The sequence below is a fragment of the Antechinus flavipes genome, chromosome 1 (genome assembly GCF_016432865.1).
Source record: "Antechinus flavipes isolate AdamAnt ecotype Samford, QLD, Australia chromosome 1, AdamAnt_v2, whole genome shotgun sequence".
NCBI lineage: Eukaryota > Metazoa > Chordata > Mammalia > Dasyuromorphia > Dasyuridae > Antechinus > Antechinus flavipes.
In genome coordinates this window covers 427,691,570-427,704,994 of record NC_067398.1, presented here as the reverse complement: position 1 = coordinate 427,704,994, position 13,425 = coordinate 427,691,570, and the positions used below count along the sequence as shown (strand labels likewise).

Here is a 13,425-nt window from a genome sequence, read left to right as displayed (position 1 = left end):
TGGTTGTATGTTATTTTATATCTATATCTATATATTTCTATATCCAAACACCAAATTCTTAGCTTGCTTACATTGTTGCTAATGTAAAAATTGTTACACCTAATTTTATTTTATTTTGTTTTTTGCTGAGGCAATTGGGGATAAGTGACTTGCCCAGGGTCACAAAGCTAGGACGTGTTAAGTGTCTGAGGTCAGATTTGAACTCAGGTCCTCCTGACTTCGGGACTGGTGCTCTATCCACTACGCCATCTAGCTGCCCCTATACTTAATTTTATAGGCACACATTATGGAATGACTCCATAAACTGGTAAATTATTTCCCTAAATTATTTTTCAAATGTAGAATTACCATTTAATTATGAAATTCATCAATAATGTTACCATGGTTAGGCAGTCATTGATCTTTTTACAAAGAAGATTGTGATAAAATTCAACTTTGTGCTAATCACTACAGAGAACTGAGATATTTTATAAACAAATTAATTTAATAATCAAGTACCACCTTCTCCATGAGGTCCTTCTGAACCCCCCCTAGTGTTACCCCTCATTCAAAATAAATACATTTTGTGTAGATATTATTTCCCCTGAATATAGTGTAAAATCCTTTCAAGCAAGGTCAATTTTGGTTTTATATCCCCAGAGTCTCATATACATTGGTGTTTGCTAAATCCTTGTTGAATTAAACTATACTTAGCATCATAAATTTAGAATTGGAAGTATTCTTAGAGATCATTGAATCCAAACTAAGATACATAAAGATTGAGTTGTTTACCCAGGTCATCTGGCTAATAAGTGGATAATATAAGATTTGAACTTAGCTTGTCTTGACTCCAAAAATATTGCTCGATCTATTATATCATTTTGCCTCTTAATAAGATAACAAATTAGAATGAACTACAGAATTAGAGGAAGACTAAGAAGAAATACAGTGAATTCTTATGTTGACAAACTCAATGTATCTCATCTTAGGACCAGAAGTTTCATTTTGAAATAGATACAGAACACTTATTTAGAATTAAATAGATACTTAGCATCATGATAACATTATAAATAGAAATGGATTCAAATATTGCCACTGTTAATGAACTGATGTCTGACCCCATGAAAATCACTTGACTTCACAGAACCTTCAATTTGCCTATCAATAAAATGGGTAAAATGGAAATAATGTGCACCTTATATAAACTGTAGATTTGTTTTGAGAATTGAATGGTTTAATGTATTTTACATACATTACATACTCTTTGGAAATGGTAAAGTACTAAATAAAAATACATTAACTTGGGATGAAATATTTTAGGTATTATAATCCTTTATTGTTAATAATTACAAAATAAATACAAAAACTCCATTTCTCAAAGTAATATCTCATATTGATGAATAAAGCATACTTACTTCCTACTTTTACCTCTTGTTCTTCATGTGAGAAGAAAGTAAACTGCTCACAATATTTATACTTCTCTTGAACATGACCTTCCTGGGCTTCAGTTTTCCCATATGTCAAATTCTGTATGTTTGTGGATGATTTCTGAAGTCACTTCTAGCACCAAAATTCTATAATCCTATGATTCTACAGGGAAATGTTTGAAAACTGGGAAAAAGCATATATTACTCTTTTCTTAAAAACAAGACAAAAAAAATTGGCCTTGAAGTGGTTCTTATGGCAATCCAACTTTGGTTATTTGTAATATGTTGGATTGTTAATCAGTCAGTTAATTGATGATTCACACAACAAGAAAAGAGTAAACTACTGGATAATTACAAGTGGGATTTTACAAAAAAGATCCAATCTAATAAAAGCAATTCAGTTTCTTGTTTTGGAAGAGTTACAATCTTTGGAGACCAGTGGGAAACAATTAATGAAATGGATTTGTGTTTCAGGAAGACTTTTGGCTCCCATCCATTTCATGTTATCAATAACCAGATAGGAAGATGTGGCCTGGTGAAAGGATCAGGATTTTATTCCAAAGGGAATCAGTATTATCAAAAATGTTATTCGTGATTTACATAATAAAATTGGGATCATAATCAATAGGTCTGACAATGAAATCAAGTTAGGATGGAATGACAAAAACTTCAAACTATAGAAAAAGAATTAAAAAAAATTTTTTTAGCACATTTGATATGCCTTTTGCCAAAATAGGGATGCAATTCTATAAGGTCTCAGAAATGGACAATCAATTGTCTTATTTGGTGTTGATAGTACATTGCTTGGAAGTAAGAGGTTGGAAAAGATGACGATTTAGAATTTCAGGTCTAGAGTGGTATGATTTTTTGAGAAAAACTATTTTGTGATATTTTGATAGAAGGCATAAATATTAGTTTGCTAGATAATTATAGAATCTCAGAGTAGGAAGGGACCTCAGAGTCTCTAGACTCTAGAATATCATAGAGTATTCTCTAGAATATTATATATTCAAAAAAGAAACCCCTCTATAAAATGCTCTTAAAAGGTATCACTCAATCTTAGACTTTATATGTCCAATAAGGTCCAAACTCTTCTACAGGCAATCCATCCCACTTTGGGGAAGTTCTAAGTATCAGGAAGTTTTCCTGTTCTTTTTTTTTTTTTTTTTTTTTTGCTATGTCCAGTCAGGGAAAAAGCAGAATTCTATCTTTGCTTCACTATTCAATACTTGGGAAAATAAGTTTAAACACTACCATTTTGCCCATTTATTAGATTCAGTCCACTGTCTTGCCCTATAGGGGTCAAGATGTTAGTTATTCTTTCTAGCTGTGTATCTTTTGTAGGTTTTCACATATGTTTTATCCAAGAAGACAGTATTGGGAGTAAGAAGACCCTAGTTCCAATTCTGGCTCTGCTATTTATTGTGTGATCTTGGTCAAATCACCATGCCTCATCATTTCTATATCTATAATATGAAGACATTGGACTTATTGACTTCCAAAATCTCTTCAGGTTCCATGGTTCTCTATTAAGTAGCACAAGTCTAAGCCCAGATGCTTGGAATAATCTACTGGAGATATCTATCCAAAATGACCTCTAATCATTAACAACTGTTCTTTTTGTCTGACTACTTAATTTTTTCTTAATATTCTTAATTGCACTTCAGCTTAGGTCACAGTGGGCAGCTAGATGGCAAAGTGGATAGAGCACTGGACCTGGAGTCAGAAAGATTGAGTTCAAATCTGGCCTTGGGCACGTAATAACTTTGTTACCCTGGAGCAAGTCACTTAATCCTGTTTGTCCCAATTTACTCATCTGTAAAATAAGCTGCAGAAGGAAATGGCAAACCATTTCAGATGGGGTCATTAAGATTTGGACATAACTTACAACAACAGCAACATTGAAGTAATTCTTCTTCCTCTTTTCCAGAAGATCAATATTATAAGACTTTGTCAAAATATGGGCTAAAATCTAGATAAATAATATCTATAGAATTTTGCTGTTGTGCCAATATAGTGAATAAGTATGTCAAAAATGGCAATGGGGTCAATCTATAGATAATACCCTTCCACTACTTTCTTTTTCAGATGTCAACTATCTCTTCTATAAATTTCTTTTGAAAGACATTTATCAAAACCTATTACTTTAAAATGATAAACTAAAATTTTAAATGAATAATGTGAATTTAATTGGTCACTAATTGGCAAATGAAGGAAACTTTCAGTCTCATCCATCATCTGGTGTGACCTTAAGAAAGTTTTTGATTGTTTATTTGGCCATGACCTGTGATATAATTAGCATACCAACTTCTAGGTGAGAACTTCTACTACCAATGCAAATTGGCACCTCTCTGCATCTTATATTATTAGAGAGTTGTTTGGGGGCACAGAGAGGTTAATTGACTTACCTAGGGTCACACAGCCAGTATGTGGCAGAGGCAGGTCTTGAACCCAGGTCTCCCTGATTCATAGGCCAGCTCTCTATCCACTTCACCACATTAATTAAATGTTTTAATTAACTGAGAGTTGCCATATATGAGATGTGATTATACGATAATGAAGCAGATTCTACAAGTCACAAATGAAAAAGAGTCTAATTACTTTATAGTACCAGACACGCGTTACCAATTTTAAAAGAATTAAAATATTAAAAAATACCCTGATACTAAAATTGTACTCAGCATTTCTTTGATGATGCAGAAGGTATTTTAGGGTCTTGCAAAAACCTCAGTATCATCATTTTGAACACCAATTATCACAGTGTATATATAAATGTCAGGCTGATTAATAGCCATTTCTAGTTGATAGTAATTGGATAAACCAACTTTTGCTTTAATTGGCTTCAACACAGTCTGTCTGTATTTCTGTCTGATTGTTTCTCTCTTAATTGCTCAATTCCTTACTTGCTATAAAACTATATAAGCTCAGTTAATTCTACTATCTTCTAACCAGAACCATAACTAACCAGGTTTTGAACTTGAGGAGGGGGAAAGAGAAAGTACAAAAGAAAGCCTCAAATTAACTCCTACAGACATATTCATTTGAAAGTGAGGAAAGATCTCAGGATACCATGAATCAGAAAGTCTTGAACATTCTTTTTATTCTACTGAAGGGTTGTTAAGTGCAGTCGATACTCTTTATTGTTCGGCACTGTGGGGACAACCTCTGATCACCCTGCCCTAGTTATTGTTCTGCTTCTAAGGTAAGACTTTTTATGAAGCTCAAATCTTTTGGAAAAGAACATATCTTTCAAAATATTTGAAAATAAAGAGTTTGTAGAGGCACTGTAATAAAGTGTATAGGAAGTTGGCCTAAAGATCCAGGTTCAAATGTCACCCAGATTTGTAATTATGCTCACTGAGTTTTTCTGGGAAAGTCACTTAAAGCACTCTAAGACCATGAGAAGGTGCTGACTTGCAATGATGAAAAAATTTCTTCACCTGATATTACTATGCTGATGAAATCACAGGTCCAATCCCTATTATTCTCCTAAAGAATAATTCATTGAGTTTTTAAATTAAGAATACATTTTCCTAGCTAATCAAATTTAAAAATTAAAAAGGAGAGAATTTATCTTTTATTTGGGGTTCATAGCCTATATTCAGAATCATGCTTTGTTGGGCTCAGTGTTATCCTACCTAGAACTAATAATCAGTGAAATAGTCATGTTTGATAAAGCTTCTTCAAGTCTCATTAGCATTTATGGATCTTCAAGTAGCAATTAAAAATCTCCTGCATATTATTTATTGATGCATAAATAATTTTACGGCTCACTTTATTGTTATTTATGGTACACTGAAGTAAAAAATGTGTGCTATTCAAGTGCAAATATTGATCAAATCATTCACATCATTGGATAATTAAATGACAAAGATTTTTTAAGTGGGTAAAAAGTGAATTGGGAAATTAGTATAGAGAAATGACATGTTTATATACTTTTCTAATGACCTAGTACCCTCTGTGTAAAATGAGGACACAGGCAATTTTCAAAAGTTGTCAAGGAATAGAAAAAAACATTTTCCCCCTAACAGAATGCTTTTGTAACATAATCTCATTTAGTTCATGTTCATTTATTCTTTAATATTGTCATTACTATCTATTGTAAACCATAAAACATTATATAAAAGTGAATGTTAATGACCAGAAGTTCATATATATCCATAGGTTAAAAAAAGGGATCAAATAGGATATATGCTACCTTCCTAACTGTTATGATGCCAACTTGGAAACTTGGATCTGTGTTGATGTCAAAGGTGTCCAGGCCATCTCCATCCACAATGGTATACTTCATTTCTGCATTGATTCCTTCATCCAGATCTTTGGCAAATACACGGCCCACTGTAGAACTAACTGGAGCTGATTCTAACACACTCATCTGGTAATGCTCTGGAAAGAGGGGTGGAAAGGAGAAATTATCAATCATATCTCAATATGAAAATATACTGATATTTAGTAGAACAACAGTGTTTTCCTGTAAGGAAGGATGATGAGTTTACATAGTGCTTTAAGGTTTCAATTCAACAAAATAATTTCCATACATTTTCTCATTTGTTTCTTCTGGTTCTTTTGATTCAAAGAAATGTTGCTTGAACCAGTCTGTCAGTGTGCCTCAATGGCTAAGTGACGTTGTATATGTATATTAAATTGCTTGGGTCACAGTTCCTCATTTATTCAATCATGGGATTGTATTATGGGAGCCACCCACTAGTGGCTACTAGGAATCTAATTCTGATCAGCAGAATAGATCCCTTTATATGAAAGGATGATAATGATACAAGGGAAACTGAGAGGCAGTTTCATTTTCTGACCTCTTTCCTCTTCCCTCTTGCCTTCAATTAATTTCATTCCCAATTCACAAGCAACATCTGTGTTAGTAAAGGCTGATTTGCAATTCCTTCAAGTGTTATGATTCTCAACTGTGGGGGCTTTTGGAGAATCAACCTGCCCCTTCACACTTAGGCGTGGTCCTTAACAGGATTGGACTTAATAATATGCAATGAACCTTTTATATCTTGCATTCTTTAAGTCTTAACAGCAAATCAAAGCACCCAAGAATTGTAAAAATGGGACACACACAATCTATCCAAAATTAATTTGCTGTGGCAGCAAGACAGAGAAAGAGAGAAAATAATCTTCATTTTCAGTGAGTGTCCCTTCCCCCTTTTAAAGTAAAAATGTTGTTTTTGGCCTGGGAAAAATTTTCATCATGTGCCAGTCTTTTACTTTTTTCAATTAAATTTAGGTATCTCTCCAAATAGCTTTGGCAATGCATCATCAACTAATTTATTAACTGCCTTTGGAAGAAGTATAGAATAGATCTTAAAACCTAACCACTTGTTTGCTCTGCAGACATTGCTCACACCTACATCTCCCCTCTTTGGGTAGGTGTTCATGCTGGTGAATGGGACCTCTCTCCCAGTGCTATAGGTCATGTAAGTCATACATGTTGAAGTGAGAGTGATAGGAAGTGAATTTCCCCAAGGCCCAGTGGAGGTATATAAATAGAATGCCAATGGAATTACCAATCCAATAGTACCATTAGGTGCCTATATTTGGAGCAATTCTCATATCTTTTTCTCTGTGTTATGGTATCAGGTCTGTGTAAAACACTGAATACAGAATGGATTTTTCATTATGAAAGGATTACCTAGTATCCCCTTGCTAGCATTGACTTCATCTGTTATCAAGGTAACGCCATCCTTTTCTCCATCATGACATAGAATCCAATCTGCCTTGTTTCCAAACCCATGGACATTTATCTTTGTCAAAATACTTGGCTGCCAGAAAGCTAAATTGTTAACAATCCTCATCATTTAATGAGTCATAACTAAATAATGAAGAAAAATATACAATGACAGTTTCCTAAGAATGTGGTTTCTCTCCTAAATCATTTCCCAAATTGCAACAAAGCCTGAATACAGAGGCCCTGAATTTTAAGACAACTTTGGGAAAGGAGGCTGCATCAAAGCACTCATTATGTTTGTATGATGAGAATTTAGCCATATTCTTGGCAAGTCAAAGCTGCTGAAGGGGAATAGTTGTGATGTGCCAACAGTACCTGGTTTTCTGATTCCAGTCACTTTAGAAATAGAATAAGTTGTTATGAAACAAGACCTGTTATGGGAAACACTGGAGTATTATATCTTGTGTGAGTAAGACCTACATACATATTTTGTCAGTTTATATTGTCTTAGAAATGGAAGGGACATTTGTTATAGTGTCTAATGCTTTCATTTTGGAGATGAAGCAACAGAAACCCAGGTAAGGTAAAGCTTAGGGTTACATGGACAGTTGATGACAAAGCTTTAAAAAGAACTCAAGATTCCTGATGCCCACATAGATCTTAATCTAGCCAGTGTTCTATGCCAACAAAGACATATATTAATGATTAGAATATGAAATTCTCTTGAGAACAGATTGTCTTTTGACTTTCTTTGCATCTTTAACACTTGCCATGGCTACCTGGAAGGTCTCTCCCAGTGACCTCTATATTCACATTCTTATTTCTAGCTTCTCATTCCAATCCTCCATGTGAACTGCTTTCAGATGAATCTTTCTAAAACAACCTTTCATCATATCATTCCCTTGTTGTAAAACATCTAAGGTTTATAATTGTTCACAAAGTGAAGCCAAAATTCTTTATCCTAGAACTTAAGATTCTTCACAATTTATTTCTAACCTGATTATTTGGCTACGACTTCTCCTTATGGAAAATTGATGAGTTTATTCTACTTTGTCTTGCCCATTTCTGTACAGTTCGCTTCTAGAACTCTATGGTTCAATCAAACTGACCTTTTTGGTGATTTTCACATATCATACACTATTTGTTTTCATAATTTTACCTTAATTATTTCCCTTGCCTTGAATGCATTCCCTTCTCACCTTCTATAATCCTTTGTTTACTTCAAGATTCTTCTGAAGCTCTATGTTCAACATGGATTCCTTGTGTGAAATTTTGATACTTTTCCCAGTTTCTCATTAAATTAAATAATTCTAATATCTCATTCACTAGCTTTATTTAGTAGCAAAGACGTAGTCACAATAGACATGGACTTTAACTTATCCCCAAATATTCCAAAAAAGTCAGTTTCAAATGAGACCTTTTCTTTTTGGTCACATTACTGAAAAGGAACACAAATACCTCTTTATAATATCTTTTTAGGTGTTATTGCTTTCTTCCACCATGCATTCCTCTTTTCTGAATTTACCCCTGATGTCCCAGAAAACTTTACTTTCTGAAAGTTCTAATTCACGCTTTGGAAGTACCCTTAGACATTTTCTCTCTGATTGGTCAATTTGTTCCAGAATCTCCATTTAAAGGAGGCTTTAAGATCAGCCATATTTTCATTTTTCATCAGGCTACACTATGAGCCTCTCCATCATTCCTGTCTTGCCACTCACTCCACCCTTTGTTGGAATTAAGTAATTTGAGAGTAAGGATTGTCTTTCTTTTTCTCTATATTTGTATCCACAGAGCTTAACAAAGTGCTTGGCACATAATTGGTGCTTAATAAATGCTTGTTGACTAATTTCATTCAGAATTACTTTGTGTGTACTCCTGTATTATCTCTCTAATACAATATAAGCTCCTTGAGGGAAAGGACTGTTTCATTTCTGAATTTGTATCCTCAGCACTAAGCAAAATGCTTAAAACAAAACAGGAACTTAATAAATGTTTATTAATTGATTGATTAATCAATTGACTCAATATGGCTTCATCCTATAGGAACTACCTCCTTTCTCTCTGTGTCTACCTTTCTGTTCTTCAATCCACATTCAAGTTCTACCTTTCTGGTAGGAGCAATTCCTTCCCCCCCCCCCTTTTAAACGCCTATAGCTTATATCACATTATGTTATATTATTATATGATATTATGTGATATTATATATTACCTTTTAATTATATATTACCTTTTAATGTCATATGTAATGATAGATTATTCATTATATTGTATCATATCATGGAATATCATGTCATATTATGTTATATATCATCTTAGTATTGATTTGCCAATTATATTGTGATGGTTTATAATTATTTGATTTTTAAAAATGTGTACCTTTTTCATTTTTCTATTTCGATTGTAAGCTTCTTGAGAGTAAGCAGTCTCTTGTATTTTTGAATTCTCTATACTATCTAAAATATAGTGTTTGATAAATATTGATTGAATGATAATTCTAAAGCTAAAGTGATTGACAAGCTTGCTCTAATACTTGAGGTCTAGAAGAGAAATGTGACCAAGAAGAGGACAAAACTGGACATATTGATGGGGAAAATATGTTCTAAACTTTATTCAATTTGTGTGAATCTCATTATTTTTAATCATTTGGAAGGTAAACCTAGGCACAGGATCTAAAAAAGGAAATGGATCTTGGACCTTGTTTAAGCTAATTTCCTCAATTTTAGGAACCTGAGGTTCAGAGAATTGTCTAAGTATCTTTATGTTATGTAGCTGAACCCAGATTGTTGGACTTCAGTTCAGATCATCTCAATAAGCATTTCTTAATCATCTGATTTGTCACTGTCACTGTGATAGGCAAGAGGGTACAAAGACATGTAGAAAACATTTTCTCAAGCAGCTTATATTTTATTTCAAGCATTATGCTCTCTTTCTACTATAACATTGCCTATAAATAATTATGATTTCTTTTCAAGTTTCTTAAATAATATTTAAAAATCACAAAAGTATTATTGCTACTTTTTATTTAGATAGGTATAAGTATAGAAGAAAACACATTTTAATATCCTGTGTACAATAAACAGTTATATCAAAAATTAAAAGCTATGTAAATTGTGACTGTATCTTTGCTAATAAATAAAATTAGTAAATGAGGTTTTAAAAGTTATTTAGTTTAATGAGAAAGTGGGAAAAGAAATAGAAAATTCATGAGCAGATCTCAATTTCATCCTATTTTGCCTAACATAGACTTTACAGGTATATTTGACATAGACTCACTCTGTGGGAATCGTGGTGGATTATCATTTACATCAGAGAGGGTAATATTGACGGTGGTTGTTCCAGCCAGTCCTCCAAGCTGTCCTCCCATATCCTTGGCTTGTATAATCACTTCATAGTATTCTTTTGCTTCTCTGTCCATGTTCATGAGTGCTGTCCTAATTACACCTGCAGGATAGCAAAAAGTCTGTTCTTAAGAAGGCAATTTATAAATCTCAGTTTCAGTTTGGAAAGAAATAGTTCTTGGGTCATGTGTTGTGAGTATTAAATCAAAATAGAAATTGCTCACATTACTGAGGTTAGTAAGTATTATTGAATTTATTCCCAAATCCCTAAATATTCCAGCAAAGTCAGTTTCAAATAAGACCTTTTTCTTTTGGTAACATTACTGAAAAGGAACATGAGAGGGCAGCAGCACTTCTCTGATAAACCCAGTTCTGCCTATTCTCACTTAGCAAAGATAATGAACTTTTGGTCATAAGAAAAGAGCATCTCAGAGCTATTTCTCCCTGAATGGTTAAGAAATTCCTCTTTTCTTTTTCTCATTTTAAAGACCTTTGTAGTAAAAATGGCCTCTTCTTTAATTAACCTTTTCTTGTCTTGCTGTTTCCCAATTCCTCAGTCCACAGGAAGATGAGGCTGGGATCAGGAAGAAATTTTCCTTTTTGCTTTGTTTTTATTCTTTCCTATTTTGCTTTTCTTCTGCTTACTTTCAAGCTCACGGTTTACTACATTCAGTAAACCTGAGACATGAAGGATATTCTGTGGGTTGTTTATTTTTAACATGCATAAAGTATAAATCTCTCCAAACAACATCAAAACAGCTATGGAATGACATGGGCTTCATTTAAGAAATAAATGAGATTGAAATCATAATGCATTGGAATATATTGTTTGGATCCTGCTACAGATCCATTATATAGCAGTGGACAATAATGAATTGGGAAATATGTTCTTTCTGTTCATTTGAAGTACTAAGTATAGTCATGAAAAAAAAGATGAAAGGTTTATTCATTTCAAGATTTATAATCTCATTTGTGACTAAATAGTATTTTTATATGAAAAAGGAAAAAACAGTTTCTAGTTTGATCCATAATATTCATATTGAATTACACTGGTAACTTTCTAAAATGAAATATATAGACTTTCTACTTTTTAAATGTTCTCTTTGCCTCATGGGGCACCTTTTTCATGTGATTTGACCTTGATTTTATAGATCTCCCTTTGGAGGTATCAAAATAATGTGTAATTTTGTTTAGGATATTGAAGATTTATTAATATTATCCTACCAATGTTCTGTCCACTCACATTTTGGTGCATTGTGAATAAAATTTCTCTTTAGGATTTGGGAGAAAATTACAAATTTCTAATAGTTAATGCTAATACTATTAATTACTAACCATGCTAATTATACTAATAATATCAAGTTTTTCTGTAATATCCTCCCTACCCTTCCTTCTGTGGAGAAAATAGATTTTTTCCTCTGAAGCATACTATGTCTGCCACCCCTTTCTTTAATTTTCATATTATGTTATTTCATAAGGTTTTTCTTTATCAGAAGCATTTTCACATACTCCCAACCTTTATTTCCCATTTAAAAATTGATCTCTCATTCTTTATGGAAGATCTTACTTTCTATTAGCACACTGTTGTATGTTACAGAAAGTATATTGGTCTGGGAATCAAGAGACATTAGTTATAGTTTCAGTCTTTTCACTAATTCATTGTGTGATTCTGGTCAAATTATTTAACAACTCTGGATCTTTGTTTACTCATGTATAAAAACAAGGTGTTGGATTATTTGGGTTTTAAGATCTCTTCCAGGTCTAATATTCATTCTGTTTCTAGTATGAAGATATCAAATGGATCTATTACTTACTGAGTTGGAATTCCCTCTAAATCAACAGATATGCATTCTTGCCTGTTCCTCCTATATGAGTCTCATCCATGTTGACCAAAAGTTTCCTATAGGTATTCCAATCAATGTGGTGGAGATTTTTCCTCATCTTTTCCCCAAATCATGAGGATACCATTGGAACATTCTGGCTGTCCATATGACATCTTTTGCTCTTACCTTTTGAGTGCATCTTCTTTTTCTATTATACAATTCTGTTCATCCTAGGAGTTCCTCAGTAGTTATATGCTGAAATCTGCTTATATCCACCATACACATTTCTGTTGCTCACTGTACATTTCTCAAGCAGTGATATTCCAGATCGTGCAGGATTATTGTAATACTGGCAACATATTTGTATTGACAGGATGGGCCACTACTAGTGTGGCAAGCATAGATTCAAAGTGCTTTGCAATTTTCAAGAAGCAAATAATCCTATTCTCCATCTTATCAACTTTGGGCCCATTTCCTTGCCCTTTTGGACTGTTTGTCCTTGATTTATAAACTATTCTATAAACTCAGTGGAGTGTCTATTCAGATTCTTGGTGAAATCTGGGCAACTGACATTCTTTCTTCAATTAGTTTTTATTGAGTGGATAGGTGGGCCAAACTTTTGTGAGTGATTATAGAAGTTCAGGAGGCACTAAAATGTCTTAGAGCTAGATATTTTTAAAACAATAATATCTATAAACAGAAGCATTATTCACCTAATCAATTATCAAAAATATCTTTTTGACCTGGACTCTATGCCATATCTCTTCCATCATCTCCCTATTTTAGTTCTTTTGGGTCAGATTTTAAGTTTGTTATTAGAGAGTCATTGAAGACAATTATTTCTTCAAAGGAATTTTGAATGATTTGAATTGAATGATATATGAAAGGGAGATATCTTAGTACTTCTTTTATACTAATTTTAATGGACATTTTGTTCTATGGAATTGAATGCTTTTTTATAATCAATAAGCAATAAGTATAATGAGATTTTATATTCTCTATATTTTATATTATTTATATATTCTCTTTATTTTTAGTTAATTGTAATGTAGTAAAATGTGGGGTCTATTTACTGAATATCATTTGTAAGAAGCTCTTAATTCCCAACTAATAGTCTTATCAGCATTCCTTCTATTTATACAGATCACCCCCATAGTAATTTTGTATAGGCATAA

At 33.0% G+C, this 13,425-nt stretch overlaps 1 protein-coding gene across 1 annotated transcript in view; it reads right to left on the bottom strand.

Moving 5' to 3' along the window:
• CDH20 (cadherin 20) overlaps window positions 1-13,425 on the bottom strand; it is a 286,461-nt gene that overhangs the window by 39,386 nt on the left and 233,650 nt on the right. Inside the window, exons 6-7 of the mRNA XM_051969897.1 lie at window positions 10,363-10,530; window positions 5,605-5,792 (exon numbers count right to left, since the gene is read on the bottom strand). Coding sequence (XP_051825857.1) covers window positions 5,605-5,792; window positions 10,363-10,530 — 356 coding nt within the window. The remainder of the gene's footprint in view (window positions 1-5,604; window positions 5,793-10,362; window positions 10,531-13,425) is intronic.